This window comes from Letharia columbiana (assembly GCF_014066305.1).
Source record: "Letharia columbiana isolate WasteWater2 chromosome Unknown Sc0000041_s0, whole genome shotgun sequence".
In the NCBI taxonomy this organism is placed as follows: domain Eukaryota; kingdom Fungi; phylum Ascomycota; class Lecanoromycetes; order Lecanorales; family Parmeliaceae; genus Letharia; species Letharia columbiana.
In genome coordinates, this window is record NW_023501085.1 from 24,134 (window position 1) to 38,355 (window position 14,222).

A 14,222-nucleotide genomic window follows, 5' to 3' on the forward strand; every position below is an offset into this window, starting at 1 on the left:
AACAACAAAGTCCTCGTTACTATCGGATGAGAATGTGCTTCCGAATATAGAAATAAGGCTTCATGATAGCTTGAAGGAATATATATACATATATACATGTTATCGCAGACGTGTTCGCGGGTTCAGCTTTTGTCGTTCATGCAAGACATCAAGCCGTGCATGGCTATTTAAGCTGAATTGAGCGCTAGTGTGATCAGATCATTCTCAGCCTCATCGATCTCCCTCGCTATCTCTCTTATCTGTTGTTTCGGCTTCCATCCACTCCCAATGCAAGTGGCTGATTCAACCTCTTCCTGAGCTCCCAGGTCCTTTCAGGCGTACGGATGGCTGTCAGCTTTCAGTCTACGCTCTTACGAAGTAAACCAAAGCAGTCATGGGCGATCCACTTTCCATATCTGCAAGTGCGGCGGGGCTTGTCTCTTTAGGCCTGACAGTGTGTTCTGGTCTCCTCGACTACTACAGTGCATGGAAAGATCAGCCTTCTGATGTCTCCGAAATGCGGGAATCTTTGATAGCTCTCAACAAGACGTTCGAACTGCTGGACGAGAGGGTCCACCATCCTTTATTTGACCCCAAAAGCGTCGATCGAGTCACAAAAAGCATCAAATCTTGTGATGCTGGGGTTCAGAGACTACGAACTAAATTGGAGAAGATCCGTAATGCTAAGCCAGGTTAATACCTATTTGATGCTTCAGTCTAGGTCGTGAAAGATGTTTTGGGAGTGGGAAACATTGTTTCTCCTAGCATGCTCCAGAAAGTCATCTTACCACTACATTGCGTGTCAAGAGATGGAAATTTCCCCCCTTGCCCTGTTTCTAGATTCGTCTGACAATCTGGTTGTGTACTATGCTATGAACATCCATCCTCGATACGTTCTCTAGACATCTCTCATTACTCGAGTCTTTATCTAAAAACGGCACGCTGACTCCGCAAGTACCATCAGGTATGAGCGCACGTTTCCAAAGAGCTCGGTATCCATTTCAGCGAAAAACGCTAGAGAAGCTGCGGCGGACGATCTCGGATCTTCGAAGCAATCTGAGTCTGGCAATGTGAAAGTGGGTGGGTAGGGGGGGGGGTTTTTGGGGGGGTTGGGGGGGGGGGGGTTTTTTTTTTTTTTTTTTTTTTTCCCCTTTTTTTTAAAAATATATTTTATTTTTTTTTTTTTTTAGCACACTTCAACTCGACATTTCTACAACGTCGCTTGATCGATTGAGTCAAGTCGATACAAGCATAAAGAAGCTAATTGACAACTCCGAAGTCTCCAGTACGAAGATCCTTGACAGCATTTCGAAAGTACACCTCAGTCAGGAGCAAGAGAAGTTGCGAGCTCTTAGTTCCGAGGAACAGGATGTGATAAAATGGCTCTCCCCCCTGGAATTCTTCTCCAAGCAAAGTGATGCTCTAAGTAGACATCAGAAAGGCACCGGTCGATGGCTGCTCGAATCTAACGAGTTTCGCTCTTGGGTTGGTACTGCTGGAAGGGTCCTTTGGTGCCCGGGAATGCGTGAGTAATGCTTTCTATGATTTGAACCGAAGCTAGAGGACAACCTGCTGACTTAGAAACAGCTGGTGCGGGTAAGACTATCCTAGCGTACGTAGTCTTGCCACTCGAAAAGTCTTTGCTAGAACTATGCTTCTTAGATCAATAGTCGTTGATTATCTTGAGCAAGAGCACAGACGGGAAAAGACTGGGGTTGCCTACGTCTTTTGTATGCACAACGGTGCAAATCAGACTGCAAGTAACTACCTTGGAAGCTCGCTACGACAACTCGCCAGGCAGAACGCTGCAATCTTGGAGGATATCAAGTCATGTCATAGGCATCATACTCGATATGAGACACGTCCCTCTCTCGATGAATTTGCTAAGCTACTTCGCTTACAGGTCGAGAAATTTGATGAAGTGTTCATTGTGATCGATGCTCTTGATGAGTGCCCTGAACATGACCAAGTTCGAAAGTCTTTTCTCGCCGAGGTCCGTGCTTTGCTACCTAAAGTGAGCCTCATGGTTACTTCGCGAGATGTGCCGTCTATCGAGAACATGTTCAAGCACGACATACGCCTTGAGATTCGCGCGCGAGACCAAGACATCAGGGGATTCATCAAGTCACAGATGGAGCAGCGAGATGGACTGGTCGAGCTCCTTGAAGGTCATAGCGATGTGCAATCCACAATAATCGCGACAGTACTGGAGAAGACAAATGGCATGTTAGTCAGTCACCAGGTCTCCATCGCTTCCAAGCTCACCAAAAGAAAGGTTCCTGATTGCAGCGTTGCACATGGATTCTCTTGCCAAAGAAGACAATATTCGGGAACTCAAGGAAAGTCTCCAACGCCTGCCCATGGATCTAGACAAGACATACGATGACGCGTTAGAGCGAATCAAACAACAAGACTCTCGAAAGCTAGCTCGAGCTGATCAGGTCTTGACGCTCATCAGTTGCGCAAAACGACCTCTGAAGCTGGAAGAGATGCGACAAGCTCTGTCCATCCGTAGAGATGATACCTTTCTGGACCCAGAAGCTTTACCTAGAGGGGAGTCATTTATTTCGACCTGCTGTGGCCTCGTGGTTGTGGAAGATGAAAGTCAGATCGTTAGACTGGTTCATTATACCACCGAAGAGTACTTCAAACGTAAGGTACAACGCTATCGTAGCCCAGAAGCTCACGGACATTTCGCTAGTATTCTCGTTACCTACCTCAGTTTCACAACATTCACAACCTTTTCTTTGGACACAATAGTTAAAGACGCTATGAATGAAGCAGCAGCAAGAGACGCCAACATTCCAATGACTTGGAGCGAGGAGCACAGTGCAGTAACAAGGTATATGGAAGGCCTATTTGAGAGCAACGTTTTAGTGCAATATGCTGCTGAGAACTGGGGTCGCCATACACATGATGCATTTACGAACACTAGGGATAATCCTGATTCTTGCCTCACCACTACCGATCCCCATAACATCGAGGTGGAAAACTTATTGAGTCTCAAGCAACTGATACGGGACTTCCTGGAAAAAGAGCATAATACTGCCTGTGCCAACGAAGTTTTTCACCATGTCAAGAAACAGCTCCACAATTTGAACTTAGGAAGGGAGTTTCGTGGCCCAACCAATGTCACAAATCTGCACATAGTTGCATCATTCGGAATCCAATATTTCGTCGAATACTATCTGGACCAAGGGGCAGAAATTGATGCAAGAGATTCTTTCGGTATGACAGCCCTACACAAGGCTGCCGAAAACGGTCATGTTGAAGTTGTGCGACTACTTTTGGATTCTGGGGCTACAATTGGGATCCGAGACCAGTGGGAATTTAGTGCATTGGCCAGGGCTATCGCTAAGAACCATGTGTCTGTGTCACGATTACTTCTACAGAATGGTTCAGACCCTGGATTTGTGAGGGACCATCGACATTCAACAATATCCATCGCGGCTGACCGAGGCCACGAAGAGTGTCTGGTGCTTCTGGCAGAATGCAGAACCGACGATGTTAGAAAGAATGAACTCATGCGAGATACCTTATATGACGCCGCTTCCTGTGGACGCGAGGGTATCGTGCGTCTTCTAGTGCGTGGCGGAAAAAACTGGAACATCCCGAGAGAATACGTAGCAAGGGCGATGACCAAGGCAGCTTCTCAAGGTCAAATCACGATAATGAAGGTCTTGCTGGAAGCCGGTGTCGATGTCAGCTCTCCGTTATCACTTGCTGGGGAGTCACTTCAGGAAGCGGCCATGCGGGGCCGTTCAGAAGCTACGGAACTGCTCCTCACAGCAGGCGCTAATCCCAACCGAAAAACGGATGGTGGTGATTTGCCCCTCCATGCAGCAGCTCAAAACGGTCATGTGGGCACCGTTGCTCTGCTGCTAGAAAATGGTGCAGAAGTAAACGCCCTTAACTCGAAAGGCGAGACAGCCCTGCTTGTTATAGCAGGTCCGAGATACGGGTTTCTGGCAAGATCAACATCGTCGCCTGAGGGTTCAGTGCTTGTCATGCAACAGCTCCTTGATAAAGGGGCCAATACAGCTGTAACGGAGCGTCAAACCAATCGAACTTCACTTGAATGCGCAATTCTTCGAGGCTACGAACGTTTGGTACGGCTTTTAATCCAATATGAGAGCCTTTCCGCGAGCCAAAAGGTCCTTATGCTCTATTTGACACGACTCTATCACGAAATGGGAGGAATGTCAAAAAATGATGAGGCCGTCAACCGACTACTTTGTGAAACAGAAGCACAGGATTTGGGAAGTATATCGGAATTACTGCTGATCACCGTCCCCGCCGAGAAAGGGTACAAAAGTGTGATTCTCAAGTTCCTGCAATCGGGTGCCGCCATCGAGGCCAAGGATTTCCACGGAAATACGGCATTACAACTGTCTGCATGGGAAGGCCATAACGCAGTCGTCGAACTTTTGCTACACCACAAAGCCGACATCAACTCAAGAGGCCCACTTGGAGGCTCAACAGATGCAACTCCACTCATGATGGCTGCCAGCAAAGGAAGGACTGATGTAGTAAGGTTCTTGCTAGATCAAGGAGCTGACATCGACGCTGCATCGACGAATAGAGACTTCGGTAGTACCGCCGTTGCTCAGGCTTTGTATGGAGATCACACAGCAACAGCAAAAGCGCTACTGGAGAGAGGAGCTGATGCAAACGCCAGATACAATCGATACTCTGAAGGCACACTGCTCCACGCTGTGGCCAGAAATTCTAATTGGCAGAGTCAGATACCGAACATGGACCTACTTCTCGAAAATGGAGCCGATCTGGAGGCGAAAGATAGTAACGGGCAGACGCTCCTTGCAGTGCGAGTCCAGTATGAAAATTTAGAAACGGTGCAGTATCTCCTAGAGAGAGGAGCCGATCTGGAAGCGAAAGATAGGCGTGGTCAAACGCCCCTGTCAGTGGCAGTTCAGAAGGGTACACGAGAAACGGTGAATCTCCTTCTCGAGGAAGGGGCCGATCTGGAAACGAAAGATAACCATGCTCAGACACCCTTGATGGTGGCCGTCCAGAAAGGTTCACCACAAACAGTGAACCTCCTTCTTGAGGAAGGAGCGAATCTCGAAGCGAGGGATAACAATGGTCATACACCTCTAGTGATGGCAGTGCGAAGCGGCAGATTTGAAAACGTAGAACTCCTGCTGGAAAGAGGAGCAGATCCGGAACCACTTTCTCCCAGCGTAACAGCTGAGAATGACGATGTTAACAAATGGGATTTCAACAGAGCCGTCCAACTCGTCATGGAAGCTCGGTCAAAGACTACATGATGACACCGCAGCTGGGGAGAATGTCAGTTTCGGAGTCGCGGAACGAGACGAGAAAGGTGACTAGCTATACCATCTTCAACAGATGGTGTGAACAAAAGCCAGGCAATGGCAGCAGCGTTGACTTGCAATATATAGTATAAAACATACAGGGAGTACACTTTAGCGTCTGGGCAGAAGGCACTGCAAGAGACTGGGGCAGAACACATGAAGAGAGGGAACCCAAAAAGTGCAGTTGGGGCATGGTTTAGCATATGCACAACCTTTTTCATTTCTTGGCATTTGGTTCTGTCGCGCAACGCGGCTGATAATTCTTGGAAATCAACAAAGTCACAAAGACAATTTTCCCTGTTTAGTGCCAAAACAATAATGTTTCACATTCATGTGCAACCTTTCTTTTAGGGAGAAAGCTCAAAATAGGCGTAAGAATCCTTGCGTATGCTTCTTTACAAGAGATATTCCTGCTTTATGCCTAGTCGGGGAGAGACCCCTGTGTGAAAGGTCTGTGTAAAGAAGGTCGGTGCGTATTTAGATGCGGTCCACCTCGAGGGGCGCCCGTGCGCGAAGGCGCCTAATCGTGGTCCCACCACTCGCTAAGAGCAGCGATGAGTGGGACCACGATTAAAATAACCAAGTCGTAATTACTAATTCATACCCCGAAACTATATCCTTACCCATACCCTAATTACTGAATCATACCCGTATGATTCATAATTTCCTACTTGTATGATTCGTAATTTGCATTCATGATAAAAATCGCAAAGAAAATTCCACCTGGCCATCCGACCATAGAAAAATATTTTTAATTGACAAAATTTTTGTTGTTTACGTATATATTCACCTAACAAAGTCACAGTTTCCACCGTCCTGACCCGATAAGATCTGTTCGGGAACGCCTGGTTTGGCCTTTTGCCATAGACAATCGTACTAGGTACAAAGGTCGGCATCAAAAGTCCTGCAGAGCGATATCCCTGAAAGCAACTTTCCATTGGGGAACCCTAGAACCATCTTCTGGGAGTGCACCATTTGAAGTTAAGGGTACCTACTCTTTTGGGGGAGCGGATTGTGCAAGCAACCTTCCGGGGGGGGGGGCGCTAACGCGGGAGTCTTAGCATGTGTTAATAGATATACCCGCTCGGGTTCGCTCAGTGCTCCCTCCAACCCCTTTTGGAATTCATTCTGGACGATGCCCCCTTCTTGCGAACGTTAGCTCTTTTCCCAACATTGGCCCATGCCTATGTTTGGTACGATTGTTCTCGTTACCTACGCTATCGCCTACGAGACTTCTCTTACCCTTGAAGTAGGTATTTACACCAGCGCCCAAAACCTATACACGGCAACGTCACCTTCAGGCGTCCAAAAGACACAGTCCAGTCAGCTGCCTCGAAAGCGAAACCGAAGCAGCTCGATAACCCGTTCCTCCAAGAGGTTGGCCACTGAAGGACTGGGTAAAGAAATAGAAACCAGGGAGTCGGCTACGCTATCAGTCGCAACCTACAGCGATTCCGTCACAAAGCCCCCACCGTTGTCCTCTACGGCGCCGTGGTCGCTGCTTTTACGAAACCTAACGTTCTGATCGAGAAGAGGCCTCAAGCAATGAGTGTCCTTTTCAACAAGGGCAGCCCTGATCCCGAAGCGCCATTTAACACTTGGCCGCGTCTAAGAGATCTGGACAGACGTAGACGAGCGCTCGCCGTGTGGTCGAGCATGCTGGCATTCATTGTATCAAGATGGGATTTTGATACAGTTAGTTTTGTCACCTCTAGGAGGACTAGCGCTAAAGTCTGCTCATTACTCTGCCCATATACGTGTCAGAGGAAGTGTCATGAGGCTGACGCTTCCTCGGCTTCTCCTCCTCTGAAGTCCCCAAAGGCTCTGGGCTCGACCTCTTCTTTTGCTTCGCGAGGTTCTGCAAAGCCTCTTGACGTATAGACTCATGGGTTGTGTGAACCACGGAAATCCTGCTTCGCCTCTCCATTTTAGAGTCAAAGTCCGTCCACTCTGTGATGTTGTGAATGGTTTCTCTTCCCAAGATACCTGTGACTGCACCTGACGGCGATGCGAGATGAATGCCAAGTTGCCTGAGACACATGTCCCCCGCCTGTGGAATGTTAGCCGCCTTTGGATAGAGGAGTTTGCACCTGCAGACATTTACCTTTCAGGTTGTCACCGAGCGGTGCGTTCCACACCAGTCCATCTATCCAACTCATTGCTGTCCTGGTGGCTTTCCGTCATGACATTGTTAAGCACGGCTCTCAGCGTCCATAGCTCCTCCTCAATCGTATCCATGCGACGATAATCAGCGATACTCTCAACAACCCGTCGATACTGGTCGCGCATCTCAGGGCTGGCTATACCGAAGAGGAGAGCGACGACACGGGTGATGTGGGCGCAAGCGTTGCGCAGCAGCTGTTTCAGGAAACCCTCCTTAGTGTCAGCTGAAGGCCTGGAATCCGAGGTCTTTAGCAGAAGAGGTGCATCTGCGAATTCTTTTCCTCGCTCATGCCAACAACCGTAATGTACCACCCCTGAGGATCCCCCATTCTCCTTTGCGAATTCCGGGTGCGCTTTGAGTATTCTCTCGTCGTTGAAGTGACGCTGTGGATCTGGTAGATTTGGTGGATGGAGTGACAAGAAGAATTTGATGTCGTCGTATATCTTCTCGACAACATCAGTACCATAAGCGTCCACCAGAGCCGTTGAATTGTGTAAATAGAGTGTCTCTCCGTTAGGGTCAACAGCCCAATGAATTGCCGGAGGTGGAGTACTTCTCAGGATACCGTTGGCTTCGCTGGCTTTCAGGTCGCGTTGCTTCTGATAGTGGTGGTCCGTGTGATCGGCCTGCTTGTTCATGATCAGTTCCTTCTTAAGTCTCTCCAGTGATTGGCCATTACGACTTTTCACACACAGAGGTGACTTGGTGATGGAAGCTTAGAATCGATTGATTGGTACCACAAGTGTTGTCTCCTCACTTCAAAGCCTTGAGGGCAGCAGTGCACATCACGTAGACATTTAATAACGAAGGCTAGATCTCAACCATAGTATGGCTCAGCTTTGAGATCTCGGCCACTTCGTCTGCTTGTTCGGCCTCCGAAGAATGAGTGCTTTGTTGGTCTCTCAAAGATAGTACCTCACCTTTTTAAGCCAAGTATTTATATCCACCCGGAAATGCCTGCTACCCGGTACAAGTAATGAACGGTCTGTAATCCAATAAATCTAAATCTTTAATAATTCTTTCTTTCACAATAGTCTAATAAAAACGAAAAAAATAAATTACAAAGCGTAGAATAAGACTTCTAAGACTTGAAAAAAAAGAGATCGGAGTTATATTGACACAGGTGTAGTATAGTATAATAAAGTCTGCCTAGATCCTTTAAGCCTATGCCGCGTATTGGGGTGGGGGTTCGGAGTTAGGTGTGGGCTCGGGGCGAGTCTTTGGGGGGTTGTCCCCCAAAACTCACCCTCGGATTTATCGGATCTTAGACCGTGCATTACCGGGTGGATACGAAATAATGTATTGTCCATCTTTTTCTGGTCCCAACTGCTCCGACTGCATCTCATGAGACTTTTTAGAAGTAAAGCCGACTTAGGCGTCCTTCACGTATTCAACGCTCCTTTCCTGATCCGAGGCGGCAAGGTCTGAACTATGACCTTGGTATCGAATGCCGTACTGCGCTCACTGAGCATCTTGCAATGCTATTTGTACCATCTTCTGCAACGGCAACGAGACTATTGTATAGGATACTTTCTTGGACCTGGAACAGAGCACTACTCAGCGCATAGAGACATTGAAATACGCGCCTCGCAATCGCCGGTGCGTCATGAACAATGTCATCAAACCGCACGTTCGCTATTGTAGGGACTCGGCCGCCTGTTTTGTAGCGTATGGCTGGCTGGTAAAGAGAGCATAAGAAAGCGGCAAGTCTTTCCAACACACTTCGCTTAGGATCTATAACATAAGGGCTCAGAGTACTATGTCCTGGTTTCAGAGATAGTGGGCTCTTTAATGTGTGCGAAATATCTCCTTCCAACTACGGTCCAATCAGCCCTTCCGAACGAACGCGCCATCCTAATCGGTCCTGGCACACGAACCCCTCTATCCTACTCATCCAATTGCCAAGGTCCCATTCGCAAACGGACGGAACGGGTCCCGCACGCTCAAAAACACCATGTCAGCCTCCACAAACCCATACAATCCCCCGCACCCTATGATGCCCGCCAACATCATCCCGCAAGTGCTATGCCGCATCGACGGCGTAGGCATGATGGTCAGACGCGCGGTCTCTTCGGCCCATACGCGCGTCCGCGAGAATTGCACGTCGACGTGGTCGGGTAGTAGGCTTATCTCGTACATCATCTCTTCTGACGCCGTCACGAGGAGCTGGATGGCATGGTGGAAGGGGATGGGGGAGCCGTAGTTGGTGTATTTGATTATGTAGGGCGTGGTGGGGATGCGGTAGAGGAAGGGTTCGGGGGGCAGGGAGAGCCTGGGGAGGTTAGTCGTTGCGCGATCATGAGATTGAGGCATGGCTTTGGGCGCTTTTACTGGGGGAAAAGCCGTTGGGTGTTGTGTTTGTTGGTAGGTTGATGGTGGGTACGTTTGGTGCACAATTCGTTGCCGTTTTGTGGTCGGAGGTGGTATTGATTAGGGTCTGGCCATCTCCACAATAATTGATGGGAAGCGTCAGTGCTTGGACGACTGTGACCAGCAGTATTGAGACGGTAAGTCGACATGGCTGACCCTGCTTCTGTACAAATGTGAACATGATTGAGCGGATTGTGTATGATCTGATACGGGGAGTAAGAGGGGTAGTGTGGGGAGTATCACAAATCTTCCTAAAGAGCTGTTCCTTCAGTGAGTTGCGACTTGCGCTAGGCGAGCAAACGAGCCACCGACAGTCAAAAGTCTTGATCATCAGGTTGTCAGCGCGTAGACTGTCTTCGCAAATACTAGTATACCCATCCGAGCAGAGTTCGAGTGAGTGAGAGAAAGTCTTTGTTACTTAATGATCGGGCAACACGCCTCTCTCTCTCTCTCATCATTATCCTGGTACCCCAGAGGAAATCTTGCCACTGTTGATACTTTTCCCATAGCACTACTGTGAGCTTTCACAAAAATCTGGGAAAGTGTGTTTGGACTCCCCGATTCCTACTGTCCCGACTCGTCAATCACAGTGGCCTTCTTTTCTTCCCTCCTTTTTTTAGGCTGCAAACATGTGCCCAGTCTCTCGTCAGGTAACAGCTGGGCTCGGCGAGTTCGCATCAAGAGGCGATTTTGTTTGGCTTTCGGCACGGAAGGCGAAGTTTGATGTCTATGAGTCGGAAGGTATCGGGTTCTCATTTTAACGATATTCTCAGCACAGCATTCGTACCTAGCACTTGCTTCAACCGGTAACTACGCAATGTCTAAGCGATAACTGTTGAGTACAGTGGCTCTCCACCCTTCTCCTGTATTCGTTAATCAAAGGTACCCATTTCCAACTCTCGAAGAGACTTTTTTTGAGAAAAAGAACCATGGAGTCAATTGCAGATTTGAGCAACTACTTCTTCTTCCATACCCCTGGGAGACCTAATTTGAAGCAAGGCATACGAGCGTATAGTTACGGTACTGCAGACGTGCTCACCGATGCTCAGCTAGTTGCACTGACTCTGAACGAGATCTGCGTTCTGCAAGGCAGAGGACAGGTCTTATGGTACCCCAGCTATCAACATAATGTGATCATCCTCTTCCGTGAACTTGAGTCAAGGAGCGAGAACCATGCTCACTGAGAGCCTAGGTCAATCGTCTACCCAACCTGATGTAGTGTGCGAAGGGGTGGACCCAAGGCGAAAGAGACTTGTACTGGGATAAGAGCCAAGTGGAGCGTCTTATTAGTAGTGACGGTACGGCAATAAGTTTTTCCCAGAACAACGTGACTACACTGACGGGGTCCTTTGAAGTGGAGGTTTCTCGAGCCACAGGCTCCTGGCAGCCAAACCCAACAGCAACCTCGATTACAGTCAAAGTCTTTCCTATACCGAGCGACAACGATACCGTACCATACCAGGAGAATACTGACGGCAACCTCAATCTCTGTTATCGAGATGGTAGGGTGTATTTAGACTGGCTGGAATACTGGCAGCCTTTACGCAGTGAAGACGGAGCAAAGCACCTTCGCAAGCACCACACAGACTTGGCAGCCTGGAATTCTTCGCCCCCAACGCCTTCTTATACTGTGCGTTGGCGAGACATACCTGCGGAATTGCTGGCGCTTCGGCAGCTTCGAAACAACGAGGGGGTTGTTCACGCGCTGGGTCACGTCTCGAATGGTATGCCTCTTGGCCAGGCTTTACTGGGGTTAACTTAATTGGGGTCTAATGCTTGTTGAAGTGTGGCACGGACTAGCGAAGGCATTAGCATTATTAATATACCCTGCTCACCTGTTTGTTGCATCGCGCCGGTGGAGCAGGCTGCCCCATGGATGTCACACCACTCCCATGGGCACGGTATAACCCGCTGGGTACCTTCGCTTACTGTAGCCCCAGCTGCTTAGCCAACAATCAAGTTGTTCATATTCATCTTCTCAGGAATGGTCTACGAAAATCCAAAAAGGCTTGAATATGAAGAAATCAATTTCTAGAATGGAGAGACTCCTGTACATGTAGGCCACGTTTTTCCAAATGTGCGGTCCTATCTCCGTAGCTTAGGTTGTCAATATATTGTCCAATTGTTTGGCTCGATGGGGATGGAAGCGACTGCTGGAGCGGCAAAAAGAACTACCAAGAACCGCGGCAAACATAGGACAATGATTCCAGGCAAAGATGAAGGACATTTACGGCAATAACATAATTCAAGGTCAGCAAGGTACTCACCTTGGCTGCTCTCACCCGTTTGCGTACCTTAGCTACCACAGCTCCTCTCCAATTGGTCCCTGCTTCATATTCCGATATCGATACATGTCAGACCGTACAAAGAAGATGCAGAGGGGCATTCTCGAGTTTGGAAACGAGTGGGCATGATCAAAGAGTCATTAGTGTATGATGATGTGTGAGAGGATAATAGCTGCGCTTTGAATTGGTACTTTAATATACTTGACCGAGCAGACAAGATTCACCGCCTAGGGCATCCAGGCTATCCTCGATCGGGCCATTCTAGTGAAGATCCTGTTCAGCTCCTATGTCATTCTTTGTTACTTTGCATTTCTTTTTTCGACTTCTCTTCTGACCATCAATAAACGTGAACCAAGAACATGCATGCAAGCTGAAAGAAGAAACCTGCAAAAATGAAGAATCGCTGGCGCTTTATTCCCTGGAACTCCATTTGCCGAATCAGACTGCAGCGGGCGGTATCCCCCACGCCACTGGCCGAGTTGTCCCTTATGGGTCACTGCCGAGAGAAGCGTAAATCCTTCCCGTCCACCAACCATATGTGAGAAACAGCAAACATGTCTACCACACCTCTTAAAGGTTGCAGCACCAACACCTGGTCCGCTGGCTGTCAGAAGGCGGCGAAAAAATATACATGAGGACAAGCGCTGATGATCCGTCCTCGTGATGCGGGTCGCTGCCGTGATGGACCACGGGCGGAGATCCTTCGATTTCTTTGGTTGGGATTAAATCAAAACCTGCACAATGAACTCGAGTATTGATGATCATTGATATTTGGGGAAGGCAGAAATGCCAGTGATGGCATCCTTTGATGCATTTGTCCAAGGACAAAGGCGTGAGTGTGTCTCATTTCCACCACCGACATAGCAGCTGGGATGCGCGCTTCCTATCATATAAAAGCAGACGGCGTGCCGTAAGGGTTCCCACTCGACTCAATCGGTATACCTCTAATCTTCCTTCTCTTCGCCATGCTTTCGCCCTTCGCTTCCTATCTCTTGCCCTACATCCTTTGCCTTGCTCCAAGTCTAGCACAAAACCTCTGCAATGGCTACGCGGAACTCTGTGGCCGCCTATACTCGAACGTCACTACAATCGGAACCCACGACTCCGCTTTCGTTGGCGAGCTTCCTCAAGATAACCAAGGTGTCTCCGTAACAGCTCAACTTGATGCTGGTATTCGCTTCCTACAAGCCCAGTCACATAAAAACATCCTGGGGACGTTGGAGCTCTGTCATACTTCTTGCCTGGAAGAAGATGCCGGCAGCGTGGAATCATACCTCTCAACGGTCAAGGCGTGGCTTGATGCCAACCCGAACGAGGTTTTGACAATCCTGCTCGTGAACGGCGACAATGTGCCGGTCAGCATGTTCGATGCCGCATACACATCTAGCGGGCTCAAATCTTATGCGTATACCCCTCCAACCTCACCTGTTGCGATTGATGCATGGCCCACGCTGCAAGAGTTAATATTGGCCGGGACGCGCCTCGTTGCTTTCCTCGACGCTGGTGCTAATGCCTCGGTTCCATATATTCTGGACGAGTTCACTTACTTCTTCGAGACGCCGTACGATACTACCGACCCAACGTTCCCCGAGTGCACAATCGATCGCCCAGCCGGCGCAACCGCAGATGGCCGCATGTACATCGTCAACCATTTCCTCGATCTGGACTTGGACGGTATCGATATACCTGATAACGCGGCGGATAATACCACCAATGCAGCGACAGGGGTGGGTAGCATTGGTGCGCAGGCAGATCTGTGCATTGGGCTGTATGGAAGAGCGCCCGTGGGGATACTGGTGGATTATTTCGATCAGGGCAATGTTTTTGCGGCGCAGAATACGTTGAATGGGGTCTGAAAGATTCGAGAACACAAAGGGAGAGAAGCAACCAATCGACGAACGCCGAAGTTTGTCGGAGATCAGCCTTCCACCTTTCCTTGCATCTCGATCTTCTTCCTCTTCTTTCCGTCTGAACAAGATACGTATTGCGGCGAGTCCTTTGTGATCTCTGGCGAGCCTGTGAGGTTGTTGAGCGTTCCAACCAAGGCTGTGCTATCCTTTTCATCAATGAGGGTCAAGCCGTCACCGA

General features: G+C 48.8%; 7 protein-coding genes across 7 annotated transcripts; 5 read left to right on the forward strand and 2 right to left on the reverse strand.

The window, feature by feature from the left end:
* Positions 1–373: 373 nt before the first annotated feature.
* Positions 374–1,512, forward strand: HO173_009535 (uncharacterized protein; the record flags this gene model as incomplete). The annotated part of the gene is made up of 3 exons (XM_037311425.1): positions 374–671; positions 944–1,049; positions 1,170–1,512. The coding sequence occupies 3 exons, from the start codon at positions 374–376 to the stop codon at positions 1,510–1,512; spliced, it is 747 nt and encodes a 248-aa protein (XP_037161581.1).
* Positions 1,513–1,630: 118 nt separating this feature from the next.
* On the forward strand, positions 1,631–5,267 carry HO173_009536 (uncharacterized protein; the record flags this gene model as incomplete). Its single annotated transcript, XM_037311426.1, has 2 exons — positions 1,631–2,205; positions 2,255–5,267. 2 exons carry the CDS (start codon positions 1,631–1,633, stop codon positions 5,265–5,267), a joined length of 3,588 nt encoding a protein of 1,195 aa, XP_037161582.1.
* Positions 5,268–6,495: 1,228 nt separating this feature from the next.
* HO173_009537 (uncharacterized protein) lies at positions 6,496–6,840 on the forward strand (the record flags this gene model as incomplete). Its single annotated transcript, XM_037311427.1, has 1 exon — positions 6,496–6,840. The coding sequence occupies one exon, from the start codon at positions 6,496–6,498 to the stop codon at positions 6,838–6,840; it is 345 nt and encodes a 114-aa protein (XP_037161583.1).
* A 201-nt stretch (positions 6,841–7,041) lies between these two features.
* HO173_009538 (uncharacterized protein) lies at positions 7,042–8,117 on the reverse strand (the record flags this gene model as incomplete). Its single annotated transcript, XM_037311428.1, has 2 exons — positions 7,042–7,365; positions 7,452–8,117. 2 exons carry the CDS (start codon positions 8,115–8,117, stop codon positions 7,042–7,044), a joined length of 990 nt encoding a protein of 329 aa, XP_037161584.1.
* A 1,252-nt stretch (positions 8,118–9,369) lies between these two features.
* HO173_009539 (uncharacterized protein) lies at positions 9,370–10,605 on the reverse strand (the record flags this gene model as incomplete). Its single annotated transcript, XM_037311429.1, has 2 exons — positions 9,370–9,751; positions 10,418–10,605. 2 exons carry the CDS (start codon positions 10,603–10,605, stop codon positions 9,370–9,372), a joined length of 570 nt encoding a protein of 189 aa, XP_037161585.1.
* Positions 10,606–10,778: 173 nt separating this feature from the next.
* HO173_009540 (uncharacterized protein) lies at positions 10,779–11,033 on the forward strand (the record flags this gene model as incomplete). Its single annotated transcript, XM_037311430.1, has 1 exon — positions 10,779–11,033. The coding sequence occupies one exon, from the start codon at positions 10,779–10,781 to the stop codon at positions 11,031–11,033; it is 255 nt and encodes an 84-aa protein (XP_037161586.1).
* A 2,066-nt stretch (positions 11,034–13,099) lies between these two features.
* HO173_009541 (uncharacterized protein) lies at positions 13,100–13,990 on the forward strand (the record flags this gene model as incomplete). The annotated part of the gene is made up of 1 exon (XM_037311431.1): positions 13,100–13,990. The coding sequence occupies one exon, from the start codon at positions 13,100–13,102 to the stop codon at positions 13,988–13,990; it is 891 nt and encodes a 296-aa protein (XP_037161587.1).
* Between the last annotated feature and the right edge of the window lie 232 nt (positions 13,991–14,222).